At 38.9% G+C, this 19,148-nt stretch overlaps 1 protein-coding gene across 1 annotated transcript in view; it reads right to left on the reverse strand.

Moving 5' to 3' along the window:
• The window catches only part of Anln (anillin, actin binding protein), a 51,152-nt gene that overhangs the window by 21,286 nt on the left and 10,718 nt on the right, over window positions 1–19,148 (reverse strand). The window contains exons 4-13 of the mRNA XM_051196850.1: window positions 18,074–18,459; window positions 16,135–16,324; window positions 14,188–14,378; window positions 13,135–13,242; window positions 8,523–8,649; window positions 4,630–4,740; window positions 3,603–3,820; window positions 1,990–2,135; window positions 1,531–1,678; window positions 158–293 (exon numbers count right to left, since the gene is read on the reverse strand). Of these exons, the coding sequence (XP_051052807.1) occupies window positions 158–293; window positions 1,531–1,678; window positions 1,990–2,135; window positions 3,603–3,820; window positions 4,630–4,740; window positions 8,523–8,649; window positions 13,135–13,242; window positions 14,188–14,378; window positions 16,135–16,324; window positions 18,074–18,459 (1,761 nt within the window). The remainder of the gene's footprint in view (window positions 1–157; window positions 294–1,530; window positions 1,679–1,989; window positions 2,136–3,602; window positions 3,821–4,629; window positions 4,741–8,522; window positions 8,650–13,134; window positions 13,243–14,187; window positions 14,379–16,134; window positions 16,325–18,073; window positions 18,460–19,148) is intronic.

A 19,148-nucleotide genomic window follows, 5' to 3' on the forward strand; every position in this document is an offset into this window, starting at 1 on the left:
TTACCAACTCCTTAAAATGTTTCAGCTTTTAATCAATTTTCTTTTGATATAATACTTTCCCAGCTCAACATTCTCCACTTTCACATTAGATGGAGACAGACAGGAATGTGCACACATATGTTCATTAGGACACTGTACTCAGGTGCATTACACATACTTGCAATCAGAAGAAGTCTTTCTGCTTCAGCTTCCTCCAGAGATCCTTTCCCGTGTTCTTCATCAACACAACAGTTCAGGGCCTGGCTGGCCTGATAGATCACTGTCTGCTGCAGATTTATGTCATTGTTGAGCTCCTAGTGAAACCACAGGAGGGATCAATTAATTAATTAATCACATTACCACTTTATTTAAACTTTAATTCTAATTAATGTGACTGCATAATTTTCAAATTTTTTAGAATGTAAAATCCAAATGTTAGCTTTACTGTGCATGTTTTTAGATAATATATTCTTTAAACTGTGGGTTAACTGTGAGCATCACAAAAACGAAACTGTAACAACAGTAAAAGATTCTGAATATAAACAATCAAATAAATTCAAGGACAAATGATGACTCTGGCAGCACTTATCCATGCACACCTCCAGTGTGGCCAAACTTCTCAAAACAGAGCGTATATCACATCATGTGACACCAATAAATACAATCTGTAATGTGACATTATGGTATTGGAGGAGGCACGGAGGCCTCTAGACTAAGTAAGAGAACCTGGAATGTTAAGCACATAGGGTTATCCCTCCAAAGGAAGGGATGAAAAGCCTCTATCTGCCCAGAAGGCTGGAGCAGACACTCTTTCTAGCCTAGGGACCTTTGTGCTATCTGTTGTGGCTAGAGACTTACCCATCATTAGGCCCTCCCTAGACCCTTATACAACAACAAAAGGCAAGTAACAGTTCTTTAATCTTAACACTCAGGAGGCTGGAACAGGCAGATCTCTGAGTTTGAGGCCAGCCTGGTCTATATAGCAAGCTCCAGGCCAGCTAAGGTTACATTAGAGACCCTGTCTCAAAATAACTATAGCATAATGGCTTAACTAATTAGAATAAACTTAATATTTTCCTACTACTGTTCCTTATTAATTAATAATAACTTTAAATTGTAGTGCATATTTGGTTTCAAAAATTGTTGTTGTGCTGGCTCGAGCTCTATGCTGTCATTCAGTGAAGACTGGGGAAATGGGGCAGTTCACAAAGTATCTGTGCCATAAGCATGGGGACTTAGGTCCCAATTCCCAGCACCCTTTTAGAAAGTGCCACCAAACAAACAAAATTTTTTTAGCATTAAACCCAGGGCTTCACACATGCTGGGCTTCACTATACCACAGAGCTACACACTCAACTCCAAAGTGATGATGTCATAGCAATGTGACCCAGCTTCCAATTTTCTAAATAGAGTGTATTCCTGAAGTTAAACTGAATTTAGGAGTAACTTACTTTCCACATTTTAGATCCCATTCCAGTTACTTGGAGTTGAGCCACAAACTCATAAACTAGTTCAAGAAAGTCTAAATTCCCTTCCCATGCCAGAGCATACCTGCATTTTTTGTTTGATATTAACTTGACAAGAAAAGACATTATTCTTTTCACCCAATTTTGAAGCAACATCTTCTTTTCGAACAATCACTTGCTTTATGGAGGGGCGCTCTGTCTCTTTGAATCTTTGAGACCTATATGCATCAATGCTTCAGGAAAAGAGTTACTGTTAGAAATCCACTGAACAATAGTATTTATCAAACATGCCAAAAGAAACCAAATCTCACACTTAAGCATCAGCATCATTTGGTGAAAGGAAAATTAATAGAAGTTATGGCAGACTGGGAGTGCCCATCAGTAGCAGACTTCCTGGCTAGCACACCTGAGGCCCTGAGTTCAATTCCCAGGTCACAGTTATCCCAAGTGTACATAGCTCTTCAAACCAGACCTAAATTGTAGCATTCTTCATGACAACCTAAGTCAGCAGAGTGGAAGGAAGAAGCTTATCCAAACACCTTACCTATAGAGAAGATCTCGATCCTCAGAACTAATGCTGTCACCAGACTCAGCTCGAGGAACACGGGTTCTCTGGAATTTTCCTGGTGTGGGACTTGCAGCACTTGGGCTAGTGTCTCCCAATCCCAATTTGGGTGAAGAAATTACATTCTACAGAAAAGTAAACAAGTAAATGAGATATTAAGGCTTTCACCTTTATTTGTTTGTTTGTTTGTTTTTTAAAGAGATGTGGTCTTCATTATGTAGTTCAGGCTAGTCTTCAACTCTTGATCTTCTTGCCACAACCTCCTGAACCTGGTGTTACAAAAATGTATCACCACATGCAGGATTTACACACCAGATATTATGGATGTACAACACTGATCCTATGTGATACTTGACTTAATTCTGAAAAATGTAATCTTTTCTACTATTAGGTTACATATCTAACACATAATAAAAGTAACAAAACAGACTAAACTTATACAAAGTAAATGGGTAAAGAACACACAAATAGCATATACATGAGATGCACTGAGAGCGGCAGTACTTCCTGCCAGTGCTGGTCCATAGAGAAGGTCCTGTTCTTCACAAAGCTAGAACAAACATCACAGGACCAAACTTCAAAAGCTGAACTAAGGGATGGAGAGAGGACTCAGAGGTTAAGAGCAATGGCTGCCTTTCTAGAGGACTAGTGTTCAATTCCCAGCACTCACATGGTAGCTCACAACCATCTCTAAAAAACAGTCTCAGAGTATCCATTTCTTGTGTGGCTTCTGCAGGCATTGCACATACATGAGGAAGACTCAGGCATGGCCTCATGCACTATATTCACCTGACTTGTAGTCAGCCAACCACCACTTACTCAAACAACACTTTTATAGGAAAAAACGCTTTTACAACAAACAGGGTACAGAAAATGCTTTTCAAAAGTTAATTGAATCCTAAAACACAGGCTTTACTACACGATTAAACATATTCATTTCTCATTGGCAAAAATATGCTAATTATAATAGTTCCTGTATTGACTGATGAAGATGTACCTGAGCTTGTTAGAAAGACTTAAAATTCATGGTCTAAAACTGCAACTCTCCTTACACCAACCTAACGATACAAGGACAGGTTATATTTTATTTTTTTGAGATCCTGTCTCAAAAGAACAAAAACAAAACAAATCAAGAAAAACTTTTAAATAATAGTACTTCTAACTGAGCTCATCTCCAGAGCTACAGTTACCAAATTTAGGGTGATGGCAATTAACAGAGGTTAGGCCTCTGAATGTTACTTGTATTTCCAGTCTAAATATAATTAAGACTTAAAGATTACATCAGCCCTAGGATGTAGGTACTGTTGCTAATCTTGTTTAACAGTTGAGAAAACCACAACAATTACAAAAACACTATGACCAGAATTTGAGTTTGAATGTCATACTTGTTAAAATATAGCAATATTTACCTGAGGTCATAGGAAATTATAGTAGAGTTTACTAGAGTTACTAAGAGGATTCTACCAGATTTACACAACCCCTCTATCCAGAGAGGGGAAATCATTTAGCAAAAGTGGAAGAGATATGCAGTACTTTCATTGTATTTTGCTATGAGCCTGTGTATATGTAGCCTTTCTTATCTTTACACTTACCACACCAACTGTCTGAGCTAACGGAGCAAGTAAAGACATAGAAGAGATATTCAGTGCATCTTCCTGATCTTCGATGTTTTCTCCTCCCACGTGCTCCATCTCCTCTTGGCTCTTTTCCACATCACCTTCCTCTAGGACATCACTAAAGATGTCATTGATGACTTTGGAGCTGTTGATATCATCATCATCCACATTCATCTCAATTTCACCTACCACTTCTGAAAAACATTTCAGTGGGGAGATACTAAGAACCAACATGGCACAGGAAGCTGAGTTTTCATGCTGATGAAAATAAACAGAGAGGCACCTTAAGAAAAATCCGTTCCTAACAGCAGAGAGAGGGGGAACAACTTCTAATACATACAAAATCAAGATAAAGCTGGACTCCCATATTTTAAACATTTAAAAAGTTCCAAAATACTTTCTAAGATATAAAGATTAGATTTACAAAAAACTAAACTTAATGCTTTGGATTTAAGTGAAGAGCATTAAGCAGGACACAAGATTCTGACTTTCAAAACATACGCAAGGGCTGCAGAGATGGCTTGGTGTTAATATTCTTCTAGAGAACCCAAGTTCAGTTCTTAGCACCCACAATGGGCAGCTCAAAATGACCTGTAGCTTACTTTTGGCCTCTGAAAGCACCTACAGTCATGTGAACACACCCCCACAAAGATACACACACATAATTTAAAAATAATAAATCAAAGGGTGATGGCGGCTCATGCTTTTAATCCAAGCACTCAGGAAGCAGAGGCAGAGGATCTTTGTGAGTTTAAGGCCAGCCTGGTCTACAGATCAAGTTTTAGGACAGCCAGGGCTACACAGAGAAACCCTGTCCTGGAAAAAAAATAACAGTAACCACTAACAGTACCACAGCTCGGTAGAAGCTACAGTATATCGTAAACTTGAAAAAAATAAGGTATTGCCAAGTGACAGGACATCTAAAAATAGAGCATTATCCTTATACTACTGTATTATTTCTTATAGTGGATCTAGAGCTAACAAGAAATGAACTGTAACCAACCAGTCTGCAGTTCAGCCTTCGGGTCTGAAGAGACTTTTAAGGACTTTTCCTCTTCTAAAAACAATGTTATTTTCAAAGGGCTGGACTTTGTCATTTTGCTTTCAGTGGAACCTAAAAATGTTTGAGGAAAACCAAATTAATGTGTGTGTGTGCATGTAAATTCTCGTGCCAGAAACAACCTGAAAATGTACAAATATAGAGTCATAAATCTTCATTAGCAAACCATGCCTGTACTTTTAAATATTCAAATCTATAAATAGAAGTTTCCTCTTAACTTCCTGTTTTCCTCTCCACCAAGAGGTAAAGGACAACAAATAATACAAGTTATTCTTTATTCAGACTGTTCCATAATCAATTTTTCACCTAAAAAATAAACAAAAAGTATCAACAAAAATCACTCAACTAGGTGCAGAAGGGAATTTCCTCAGACAACAGATGTAAAGACTAACATACTTGCTGACCAAAGACTGAGAGCTCCTCTAAGACTGGAAACATACTCTCCCTACTGGACTTAATACACGTTTTAAAGTCTTATCAAAAGCAACTAACTAAATAAAAAAGATATCAAAGGCATCCAAATCAGAACAGAATTACCATTATTTTTGCTCACAGATGGTACCATCTCATGTCAACACCTAAGTGTGGTGGCTCATACCTGAAATCCTAAACCTCATGGGGCTATAGCAGAATTGCAGCATATTCAAGGATAGCCAGGGCTAAAGAGCATAACAATGTGAAGTTTACCAACAATACATGCATACAAACATACATCTAATTCTCAAGTGCTAATTTCTCTGGCAGTCAGGAAGGCTGAGCACTCATCACCACTGTACACATAAATAAAGGGGTGGTGGTGCAGATACACCTGTGACCCTGCACTGGGAAAGTAGGGGCAGGAGGATCCAGAAGTTCAAGGGGACCCTGGATACAACTCGGACTAGGTGAGAAGGTAACAAAAAGAAAATACTTAGAATAAACCCAACTAAAGAGTCAAACAATTTGTGTCTTAAAAACAACAAAATGCTGCTAAAAGGAAGTAGAAACACAAACAGAGGGAAAGATTTTGTTAAACGCTTGGGACCAGAGATCTGTACACTCAATATGATCTCTATCAACATATTTTCCAGGAGCAGAAAAGCATCCTCAAATTTATACAGAATTTAAGGACCCCCTAAACATTCAAAACATCTCTGAAAGAGAACAAAAACAAACGATTCATATTTCCTGCTAGAACTTATTACATAGTCAGGTTCAGCTAGAGGGTACTTTCTCTGCCATGTGTAAGACCCTTGCTTTCAGCAACAGAGAAGAAAAGAAAATTACAAAGCTATAGCTATCAATCCAGAACAATACTGGCAGAGAAACAAATAAAGATCAACGGAGTACAATGGAGAGCCCAGAATAAATGTTTGCATCTATGATTAAGGATATTCAACAAGGGAACTAAGATGGTCACAATCAGCTCAGTAAATGATCCTAGGAAAACTGGGCATCCATATGCAAAGCACTGCATACTTAAAATTTAATGAAAAGATTAAAGATTCATATATAGCCATACTTTAAAAAATAGGTAAAGGAAATGGTTCATAATGTTGAATTTTTCAGTAATTTCTTATATTTAAAACAAACAGAAGAGGCAACAAAAGAAAATAGTCACATGAAACCACATCAAACTTAAAAACTTTTTTTTTAACTACCCGGTGATGGTGGCACAACCCTTTAGTCCCAGCACTTGGGAGGCATAAGCAGGTGGATCTCTGTGATTTCGAGACCAGCCTGGTCTACAAAAACTAATTTCAGGGAAATCCTGTCTGGAAACCTCCTACCCCCCCCCCCGAAACAAACAAACAAACAAACAAACAAACAAAACTTTTTTTTAAAATAACCAAATACATTCAACACAGTGACAGACTAAAAGGCAATCTATGAAACAAGTTAAGATCTTTATACATCATGTACATGATGAAGAGGTTATTATCTACAATGTATAGACAACCACCACATAAGACATCAGAAGGCTCAAAAGTGGAGGGAGCAGGGCTTGGAGTTAGCAGAGCTTGGGGGCGGTGTTGGTAGCAGCTGCAGCTCAGTCTGTAGTGAAGTGCCTGACACATGAGCATGAGGACCTGAGTTTAACACCAGGCCTCACATAAAAGTCAGGCATGACAGTGCTCACAGGGTTTCTCTGTGATCGTCCTGGAAATCGCTTTGTAGACCACGCTGGCCTCAAACTCACAGAGATCCACCTGCCTCTGCTTCCTAAGTGCTGGGGTTAAAGGTGGGTGCCACCACCACCTGGCTGTAGTGATCACTTTTAATCTAGCACCAGGGAACTGGAGATTGGCAGATCCCCGGGCTTATAGATCAGCCAGTCTAATGTAATCAGGTAAGAGATTTGGTTTCAAAAAAGGTAGACAGTCCCCAAGGGAAAATGCCCCAAATCCATGTACACACATGCACACAGGTATTCACACATTGGAACAGGCACGGTGGTACATGCTTATAATCCTAGTGGGGTGGGGGTGGGGGGTTTGGGGAGGCAGTGGCAGAAGAATCAGAAATTTGAAGTAGATTCCAGGCCGTTTTAGCCTACCTAGCAAGGTCCTGACTTTTTCCCCCCAGAAAAACAAAACAAAACAGGTGTATGTGTGGGATGGGTGGATACTAAACTGATTTTCTCAAAGAAATACAAACAACCATACAGAATATGAAAAATGTCCATCATCACTATTAAGAAACACAAATAACAAAATGAGATTTCACCTTATACTTATTAAGATGGCTACTACCCAAAACAAAAACATTATTAAGAAACACTCAAAGCAAAAAATAACAATGCTGTTTAAAAAGCAGAAAAATTAGAATTTTGTGCACTGTTGGTAAGAACATAAAATAGTGCAACTGCTATGCAACATGATGCAGTCATTCCATGTCGGAGCACTTCTCTTAAGACTGCGATCGGGACATACGCAACTGGGCACAGCAGCAGAAGGGGAGAACACTCTCCATGTGTACACACAGAGAATGGATAAACTATGTACACACCACAGGACAGTGTCCAGCCTTGACACATACACTACAGTGGCCCTCCTTCACCCATGATCTCACTTTCCAGTTCCAGTTATCTGTTGTCAACCAGAAATAGGAAATCCAGAAAAACACACCAAGCTGTAACAATTCTGCTCCCGTGTGAAAACACTGTAGGACAAATAGGAAGAAATCTGAGTTCTTAGGGAGCTCGGGTGCTAGTCAAATTTAATATTCACCTACAGAATCCTGGACTGCACCCCTAAGGATAAAAGGGACTACTGTGTGTTTCTTTTCATGAGATATTTAAAGAAGACAAATTTACAGCAACAGTACAAAACGGGACAATAAAGGAACGAGGAGAGTTTTTGTTTAACAACTACAGTTCCATTTTTGCAAGCTGACGAAGGAAGGAAGGAAATAAAAATGTGAAAGTGTTTGTGATAAAGCAGGTGTGATGACTCAGACCTATAATTCTAACACTCAGTACACTGAGACAGAAAGATTAAAAATTCTAGACTAGACTGAATAACAAAGTAAGATCCTACCTCTAAAAAGAAAGAAGGGTGGGGAAAGGGTTGGGGGAAGGGTAAGGGAAGGAAGGGGAGAAAAAGGGAGGGTTCTGCTCCTCAGCTTTGGCCACTATGCCTTCTTTGCCATGAGGACTGTATTTCTCCAGAGTTGTAAGTCAGAACAAAGCCTTTCTCTCTTTCGGGTGGGGACAACACACAGCCTGGTCAGAAATGAAGCTGGTTGAAGAAGAAAACAGCTCTGCCTGCACACAGCACAGCAGCATCTGTCCCTTGAGCCATTTCCAGCCATCTGCAGCAGCACATGGCTACAGCTGAGCAGCATGGGACACTAACCTGAGGGTTCTGCACTAGAAATCTTCACTGCAGTGTCATTTTCAGTCTCTTTATCTGTTTCAGAAGTCGATGGGGTGTTTGAAACAATTTGATGTTTCTTGAGGGGAGTATTCTGACAGTTAGTTTCCTACAAAAAAAAAAAAACAATTATTTCTCATGATTATCTTAACTAGTTTATTAAATGAAATAAGACTATTATTAAATAATATTCTGGTTTTTTTTTTTTTTTTTTTAGAATAAAAGAAATATACTATTAGAAGGGTCCAGGCCAGTGTTAATAATTTTCAGTGTGTAAGATCCCCATTGTGCAAAATATTTAAAAGAGTAGGAATCAAGAAAGAATAAAAATTCATATCAGAGTTCAGTTTTACACAAACCAACTAAAGTGAAAGCGACACAAAACAATTTCCCATCATTTATTTTTCTTTGCCCATTCCTATGCACTTTCAAGACAATTCTGACATGAAGATTCTATTTAACTATCAGATACTCAAAGTACAAAATTAAAAAACAAAGCAAGAAGGATAAAACAGACCCAATAATAAGGAGGAAAATAAGGAAAAATATGCATTGTTTTACATGTTTAAAGGTGTATAGGCCTAGTTACCACATAGACCACTGCCAACTTGTAGTGTTCTCAATAAACTGTTCTCACCCTGCAGTGGAGGCACACTTTATGATGGCCAGGCATGGAAGCACAACTCTATAATCCAGCACTCTGGAGGCAGATGCAAAAAAAGCACTGCAAGTTTGAGACCAGCCTATACAGTGAGTTCTAGAGCATGCTGTATTACACAGCAAGATCCTGGCTCAAAGGCCAAAGAGCACATTTTATGATTACAGAGATACTGGAAACCAACAAGGTAAGGTAAAGCAGCTAACACACACAAACACGCACACACACACGCACGCACGCACATGCACGCACGCACGCACACAGGGAGAGAGGACACAGCCTGTCACTTATTAAGCATTTCAATGCCTCAGGTGACCCTCCAACAGGCACAGGGGAGCTAAGGCACTACACACATGGTTACTGAATGGCACCCCTCATCTAGCTCCAGGTTGGACTTTTTTTCAAATGAGAATGTTCTAAAATATAAAACATAGAGTAAACTCTTAAATGCTGTATACAGGTTATTTCAAAGGTAGGCAAGAACTTTGAGGAAGAAAAGTTGAGGTACATTGCAGAAAACAGAAAAATGAGTTTCAAAGTAATCGTTGAGAGAAAAAAACATCTGTGCTAGGATATCCTGGCATCTCACATATCTGCTAAGTGAGTAAATGACTGACAAAAATGGAAAAGTGTCCTCCTTCTGAAAGCACTGAAAAAAAGACAACAGAACAAAGCACTGCTCCCTGCTGCCTCCTCCGGCTGTGGTCAGCACCCACAAATACACACTGTATATGAAAGGAAGGCTCCGGGGCCCTGACTTCATGCTTACCGGCTAGGAAAGACAAATGACATTAATAATTTACATTGTTATTAGAAAGATATTTTATAAGTGTCCACCAGAGCCCTGCCACACTGTAGACACTCATCTTCTAATTAATGACCTATTATCCCTGTTTTCTCCTCCCCACTAAGTCTTATCTGAGGATTGCTATTGCACAGTAAACAAATACCCTCCACTTTTTAGCCCCAAAACAAACCCAGCTATCTACAAATATAGAAACTAATCCATAAACATCTAAAATAGATTTCTCACCTGAGCTGAGACAACATGAAAACAGCACCTCTTTGGTGTCTTATTCATCCTCTTTTAAAGGTCTTACTCCAAGACTTGGCCACCAAGATTTTGTGCACTCCATGACCACGGGCCCTACCAGCAACAACTGGAGCGTCTTAGCACCAGTACCAGAGAGTCTTCTCTGAACTCCCAAGCGTTTCTCTAGTTCAAGACTTGCATCCAAGGTGGCACTAAGGCTATCCAAGCAACACCTTGGTCTCTCAGCTGCAGGAACACAACTCCAAAACCCTTCACTATCACTCCAACTTGGCCTCCTCTGGAACTGGTTTGTGCTTCTCCATATACGTCATCCTAACTGCCTCCAATGTTCCCAACTCTCTCTCTCATTCTTGCCTCTTGGAGACCTCTGGACATCTGATACTTCTTCATTGATTTTACCTATTTTCTTACTCCTCCCTCCAGAGTGGACCTCAGAACTAACTCTTCATGGCAACTACTTCCCCACCAATGACTTCAATGTGTTCATTTCACCAAACATCCAGACCTTTTGTTTGGGAAAACCCTAACCCAAGGACTAACCAAGATTGTCCAAATCAACACCTAGACTCTTTGGCTATACCTGTGCAATCTGGTTATAGTACACATGCATCATGTTTGGCCTGTGGAGTTTGATTGAGCAATGTTTCCCACAGGCTCATGCATTTTCACACATGGCTCCCTAGGTGGAGGTGCTACTTGGAGAGGTTTTAGAGTCTTTAGGATGTGGAGCCTTGCCGGAAGAAATATGTTACTGGGAATAGGTTTTTGATGGTTAGAGCCTTACTCTACTTGCTGTTCTGTTTCTTGTTTGTGGGTAGCCAGCTCCTGCTCCCCACTTCCTTCACTGTTGCCATGATTTCCCACTACAATCAACTCTATTCTCTGGAATCCTATGTCAAAACAAACCCTTTCTTCCCTAAGTTGCTTTCTGTCATGGTGTTTTATCACAGCAACAGAAAAGTAACTGACACATGGCCACTGGAATCTCAGCTCTACCATCTTGATCCCTTCTGATTCTGAGTTAGCCTCCTCTTCCTTCATGTGTTAGTCAAAGGCACAGAAGTGAGCACTCTCCTCTGAAGTGAGCCACTAACAGATAGACACTCAGATCCTGCCAGCAGGGCTGCAGATATCAGGATCCCCAGTTTCCACCTTGCTTTTCTCACAAACAGTTCCCTCCCTTCATCCTACAACTATCAGCTCCTTTTCCTTCACCTTGACTTCTTATTAGCTAACTCCTTTCCACCAATGCTAAAACATTCTTAAATCACAGAAAAAAACAAAAACCCAATTCAAACACTTTGCTTTTTCACACCTTCCAGGCACCTCCTTTCTCCCTCCCTTTCAGACAAAACTCCCAGCACCTGCCTATGCTGGCTCTGCGCTCTTCACCCTGCCACCCCTCCTCATCCCTGCACTCTTCACAGCAGACTTCATACTTGAAACCAGAGCGTGCACAAACACTACTTAGACAAACCTCAGCAGACTCATTTTAACCCACAGTGGACAAAACCATCCCTTCCTTTTCAAAACCGTTTGTCTCCCTGAACTTTAATGACACTCGCATTTTACACCTGTTTTTGGCTACTCCTTTTGTGGTAAATAAATGGGTTTCTGCGGAAGAAAATCTATGAACTCTCTGTTAGTATCATGTTCATAAGTTTGGTCGCATGCATAAGTAACTGCTATCTCACAAGTTTCCAAGGAATTGTTTAGTACAAAATAAAGACTTTTGTCTCCAGGGATACAGGAGGAAACCATAAGAATCTGGCACTGTGGTAGCCAAATGATGATGGTCTTCAAACAGAAAAATCATTGGCAGTGCCAAATGCTGCTAAGAAGTCTAGTTAAATGTCTGAAATTGATCAATGAAAATCATGGAAGAACTTGAGAAGAAAAGGAGAGGGAAGAGAAAAGAAAAAGGGGACAAGAAAAAGAAATAGCTCTATGGTAGTGACTATCACACTGGCTGACAGGTAGATAAATTGGCAATAGATTTAGAAAATATTAAATGGATGCAGGTATCCAAGTGTGACTGTGTTTGTGTAAGGAGGCACTTATTGAAGACTAATTAGAATAAAGAAACAATTAGGAGGCATACGGAAACTGAAAGGGTTGCAAACACTAAAAACATCATATGTGGGTATGCTGGGTAGTTTTTTGTCAACATGATACAAGTCAGAGTCATCTTGGAAGACTGACAACAAGCAAATCTGTGAGGCATTTTCTTGATTAATAATGGATGTTAAAGTGTCTACCTCATTATGGATGGGACCATCCCTGGGCAGGTGGGCCTGAGTTATATAAAAAAATCAGGCCGTGCAAGCCAGTAAGTAGCCTTCCTCCATATTCTCTGCTTTAGTTCCTGCTTCCAATTTCTGCACAGAATTTCCTTCATAATAGACTAGAAAATGTAAACTCAAATAAATCCTTTCCTCTCCAGGTTGTTTTGGTCAGGGCTTTATCACAATAGAGAAGAAAACTAGAACAGTAGAAAAGTCACCAATGAGAAATGTAGATTCTAAGAAGTACTTTAAAAGCAGCATCTAAGCAGAGCAATAAGAATCTGAAAGTGGTAAGAACTGACTGTAAGGTCATCAGCGAGAAGGCTGTAGAGAGGATGGAAACTGAAAATACCACAAGAAAAGAAAGAGTTGTGAGACTTAAGCACTGGAGAATGGAAAGGAAGATGTTTAAGAATTATTTTACCAAGCTGGGCATGGTGACTCACATCTGTCACCATGCCAGAACTTGGGAGGCCGAGACAAGAGGGTTACATAAGAGTATGCAGTAGTCTAGGCTAGACCAACCACCCTTTCAAAACCAAAAAATTACAAAATACTACTACTTTAGAACATTAGTGACATACTTGTTCATATTACCTGGTGGGCTTCTAGCTGTTTGCTTCTTAACTTTTCATCCTTTTCTGCACTCCATAAATTGCCCTTGTCAAATCGACCACGAAGACAGGCTAGTTCTTTTTCACGTTCCTAAACCCATTAAATAAAGCAGTATTTTACACAAGAATCAACAGCATATAAGAATATCCAAATGCTAGCAAATATTTCTTAAAAGCTAGGTATGGTCCCAGCACTTGGGAGGTGGAGGCAGTAGGGGCAGTTCAAAAATATCTTCAGCTACAGAGCTAGACTGAGATCAGCTTGAAATTCATAAGGCCTTAGCAAAAGAAGGATTAAAAAATACCTTTTCTTGCCAGGTGGTGGCGATGCGCACCTTTAAATCACAGTACCTGGGAGGCAGAAGCAAGTGGATCTCAGGCTGGTTTACAGAACAAGTTCCAGGACAGTCAGGGCTACAAAAAGAAACCCTGTCTCAAAAAGCAAACAAACAAAAAACTTCTTGTGTTCAGTTATAAAATATAAAGATTCATAATACATGTGGAATATGATATATTATTTCATTGTCCAATTTGCAGTAAGAGGTACAGAGAATAGTAAGAGGTACAGAGAAGCAAAGTGCTATTGATCAAATCCTGTATTAGTAATCAAGCCTGAATTCCTAGCACATGGGAAGCCGAGGTAGAAGAACTGCTGAGAAAGAACATGGGGAAGCCTGGGCTGCTTAGTGAGTTCCAAGGAAGCCTACGCTAGAGAATGAGATATGTCTTGTAACTAAAACATGTCCTCAAAAAGAGTCTCTTTAACTCAGGTAAAGAGACTTTGGAAAGATGGCTCAGTGGGTAAAAGCACTGGCTGCTTTTGCAGAGGACCCATGTTTAGTTTCAAGAATCCAAAGGAGGCTTTCAACTATCTGTAATTCCAGTTCTGGGGGATCTGATGCCCTCTTCTGGCCTCTGCAGTCACTACATGGAAAACACCCTCAACACTAAATAAATACATTTTTTTTAAAGTCTCATATTTATCTTAGGTTTCATGCTGAGGTCATGTAGCACTAAAAGATGCAGAAAACCTTACCTGTTTGAGCTGCTGTGCTAAATGGGAAGTAGATGAACATGTGTTTTGCTTGAATAATCTTTCCTGGATGGCCTTTGTATTTGGGGTGATATTAGGGGTCTTATTTGATGCTCTAAAAGCTGGACTTTCTTTGCTGTGTTCTTGACAGCGCTCTCCAAAGCGTTCCAGAAAAGGCTTAATTCCTCTTCCTCCTATAAAAACACAGTTTTGGAATCTATTCAAAATACCTAACAATTATTTCCAAAGGGGGGAAAAAAATCTAAAATCCATTAGTTATAATCATTCACAAAAAAGAAATTAAAATTGTTCAAAGCATCTATTAAAAACATGCTCTAAATTTTATTTTTATTATTTTAAATTTTCTGTATGTCTGTGTCTGGGGGGGGGCATTACTACAGGTATCAACATAGGCCAGGTGTCAATTCCCCTGGAGCTGGAGCTGCCTGACATGGATGCTGAGAATAGGACTCGGGTCCTTTGAAAGGGCAATACATATCTTCTTAACTGATGAGCCATCTCTTCAGCCCTTATGTCCTAAATCTTAAGTATTTAGGAAACAAGAAAAAAAAAAGCTAGTCTGTGGGGCTGGAGAGATGGCTCAACGGTAAAGAGCACTTGTTGCAGAGGAGCTGGGTTCAGTTCATAGCACCTACATAGTGGCTCACAACCATCCATAATTCCATCTCCTGGGGACCTGAACCATTTACTTTGTTGGGCATCAAGCACACGATTTAGGCAAAATAATATACACATAGCAGAAAACAAATAAATCTTTTAAAAATAAACTATTTAAAAAATTATTTTAAAAGAATCAAGCCAGGTGGAGGTAGTGCGCACCTTTAATCCCAGTACTCAGGGAGCAGAGGCAGATGGATTAGTGCGTGAGTCTGAGGCCAGCCAGGACTGTTACACAGAAAAACCTTGTCTCAAAAAACCAAAAAACCAACCAAACAAAAACAGTGTGATTTTAAAGGATATTGAAATTATTTCTTTTTTCCTGGTTCGGTGGTCACTGTTGTCATCATATGACCTGCAGCCTGCAGGAGTGCTATAGATTAAACCCAGAGCCTGTGAATGCTTGGCAAGTGTTTTACCACTGAGCCCCAACTCTTGTTTCCAATTCTCATTGTAGTACATCTAGAAATTGGCTGTGGCTTTCTGCTTACTCTACTATAAGAAATATAAAACTTTATATATGCAAAGTATATAATATACAAATATAACAGAAATGCAATGCTTTATATGCACATTAGCTTCTCTCTACTGTTGGGGGTGAAGCAGAATCAAGAAGCCCCTAGGAGCTCAAGGGCCTCCCAGTGTAGCCAAGGTAAGATCAGAGTAAAGACTTAGTCATAAGACTGGTTCTCCACTATTTCCCTAAAATGTAGGTTCAAATTGTATGTGTTTTACTATATCAAAAACCAGGGGGGGGGGGGAAGGTAACATAACAGATTAAATCCTTTTACCAGCAAAGGGCTAGTGTTCACTAATGAATATGCTTTCAATCAGAGCACAATAAGAAAGCTGGGCCTGGGGGAAACAAATCTTTTTTCAATTCAGCAGTTGGGAAGATAGAGATCAATATGTCAGTCAAGGTCATCCTTGATGCACAGCAACTCCAGACCCAGCTGGAGTACATGAGATACTATCTCAAAAAGAAAATGAGGAAAGAAGGGGAAAAGGGAGGAAGGGAAGAAGGAGGGATAGAGAGAGGAATAAAGAAGAAAGAGCTCATCTAGCACTCTACAGTTCACAAGAGGAATTTAATGCTAGGAATCAGGCATGATGATAGAAGTCTAATCTCAGACCCTGGAGACTATGGGTTTCTCAACAAGGAGACCAGCCTGGGCTACTGTAAGTTCCAGGCTAGCCTGAGATACATAGAACTCAAAACTGAAAAACAATAAATGAACATTAAATAAAATGTTGAAAATGAGCATATGTAACCTGGTGTTGCAGGCTTGTCTCTGGGTTGGGACTGCAGACAAACTTCCCTGTTTGCTTCCTCTTTGGACTGAAGTGTCTGGGGTAAAGCTGGTTTCTCCCTTGGCTTCAATGCCTCTGTTTTCAGAGGACTAACACTGTTCTTAGTACTAGGGATGAGTGTAGCAGATTTCACCGGGGAAGATGTCGCTTTCTGAAACATGACAACACATAGGGTAAACAATTCCCATCACAGTGTAGATGCCACAAAACAGTTCAAATTTCACTTTCTTGGTAGCCATTATACAAAACTTAACAAAAACATTGTTCTTTTGCTCTTTAATATATCATAACATGAATTTTTTTATCAACTTATAAAATGCTGTTATTTAAACTATAGGACATTTAGTCTCACAATATATTGACATTTAAGTAGTTATCAGGGGTAGGGTCACTCCCAGTTTTATAAAAAACAAACTCTCAAAATTATTGTGCTAGTACTTTTATTAAACTTTTAAATTATGTTATATCAAATTATTTGATATGTATTTTTAACTAAATATCAATTCAGTAAGACATGAATTGAGTATTCCTGACTCAAAGTACTTGGTGTACTTGGTTATCAGATTTGGGATTTCTTTTAAAATACTTACAATGAAGAATTAGGGATGGGATCCAAGCTTAAACACATAATTTAATTCTGATATGTATGTATATTTTTTTCTTATATATTATATATATATATATATCTTAGACACTGCCTGGAAGCAATTTTATATTATCTTAAAAAAAGTAATTTCAGCCTGGCAGTGGCAGCACACGCTTTTAATCCCAGCACTGAGGAGGCAGAGGCAAGTAGATCTCTGAATTAAGGCAGCCAGCCTGGTCTACAGTGTGAGTTCTAGGACACTCAGGGCTACTCGGGGAAACGCTGTCTCAAAAAGCCAGAAAAGAAAATAAAACTTTTTCCAGAAGGGTGGGAATATAGCTCAGTGACACGGTATTTGTTCAACATGCAGAAAGCCTTGAGTTCAATTCCCAGTACCACAAATAATAAAATGCATGAAACGATTTCTCGTGGAACTTTCTACTTGTAGCATCTCAAGTGAGCACTCAGAAGGCTTTGTTCATTATTTCTTAATCATTTCCGATTTTGAATTTTTGATATTAGGAATGTCCAAATACCACAAGTATTACAGACCCTTATTAAACCGTGATAGAAAGTTTATTATAAAATAACGTCATTCACCCAGGAACAATGCTAAGTATTTTATGCATATTAGCTTATCTTTCTAATAACCCTGCTCCCAGATTTTATATGAGGAAAAAAAAGCTTCACTTAAGTAGTTTGTACAAAGTCACATTTCTCACTGTTTCAGAGCTGGGATTGAAGGTAGGTCTAAACCCAAAACCTCTGTCTACACTGATAGGCCATCATCAGCAATACTTCAACATTCTTTTTCCTTTTTTTAAACTACTGAAGTAACATTACATTCATAAAGTAAAGTTTCAAACACTTCAAAAAGTTACAGAAAAAGTGTTACTGCTGACACTGTCAATGTTCCTTCCATGGAGGCAATGACAAATATGGGTTTACATTCTTGCTATCTTATATTTATATATACTTATAAAGGTGTTATAATTGAGGGATTAATTTTAGTTTTCCTCCAAATGACAAAACAAACAAAACAAAAAAAACCAAACAAACAAAAAACAAAACAAAACAAAAAAGCCCCATCACATTCCATTATTATATATTTTAGATTTTTAAAATTTAATTAACTTTAATATAATTTCAGTCATGTTAATTTTAATGTTAATTTATCTTAGATAATTACCAAATTTCTATTTTTCACTTTTTATAAAACATTCTAAAAACACATAAATATGCTGCACATATACTACAGAATACATAGCTACATTACCATTTATAACAAAAGTTTCAAAAGACCCAAATGCTCACCACAGAGCTGGACGCTGAGGATTTAAGCGATGACCCTTCACTTGAAGATGGGGCTTTACTGACAGAGGCCTTGCCATCCCTTTGGGAACAGCATGTAGCTTCCTGTTCAACACTGCTACTATTGATGCTAGCAGATGCTCCACTTGCAGAGGAAGATTTGGATAAACAAGTGGTACCAGGCTGTTCTTGTACACTATTTTGCTTTGCAGATGAGTAGCTTACATCATCTTCCCAGGAGCAAATCGTTGCAGCAAGGTTGGCCAGACGGCCCCTTCTTCCAACTGGGGTAGCTGAGGCATTTGACAGGGGTGGCTTGGTAGGTGAAGCAACCTTTTCCTCAGATGGCATTGGTGTGAAGTGTGAACTTTCTGATACATCATCTGAAACTATTTTCAGAAAAAAAAATCAAGTCATAGTCAATAGTTATTCTTATGTATAATCATATGACCACTTCATAGAGAATTTTAAAATGAGATTGATTGCATTCATGAAATATTACATTACTTAAATGATATTTAATCCAAACTGAAACACTCTTAACATGTACTTTACACAGGATTTTTTTTATTTTTTATTTTGGATAGATTACAGATGCTGTAAGATGCTATTCTAGGGCTGGTGCTGCAGTGATAGCTTAGTGGATAAAGGGCCTGTAACTCAAGCATGGGAATCTGATTGTGAATCCTAACAACCTATTTCAAGCTGGACACAACAGTGAGAACACGTGTGCTGGGGCACACATATGTACCATACACAAAAAATTAAATTTTTACGATTTAACTGTACTATTGTATATTTCACAGTTAATTCATGGAGTCATAATACTGAACAATTTAAGAGTGCATCCTAAAGAAACCTTTTATTCTAAAGAATGAACTGGACCAATGACACAACACAAAGCTCTAGGATAACAGAGGAGCCTACACCTACACACCCAATATAGCAAGCACTCAGCACATGTGGTTAGACCACTGAAATGTGGCCAGGGGAAATGAGAAATGGAACCATAAACAAAACAGTTACGTATGTTAAGTGGCTATTTGGATAATATTTGTATTTCATTTGGAGACAAATC

Source organism: Phodopus roborovskii, unplaced genomic scaffold, assembly GCF_943737965.1.
Source record: "Phodopus roborovskii unplaced genomic scaffold, PHOROB, whole genome shotgun sequence".
Classification (NCBI taxonomy): Eukaryota; Metazoa; Chordata; class Mammalia; order Rodentia; family Cricetidae; genus Phodopus; species Phodopus roborovskii.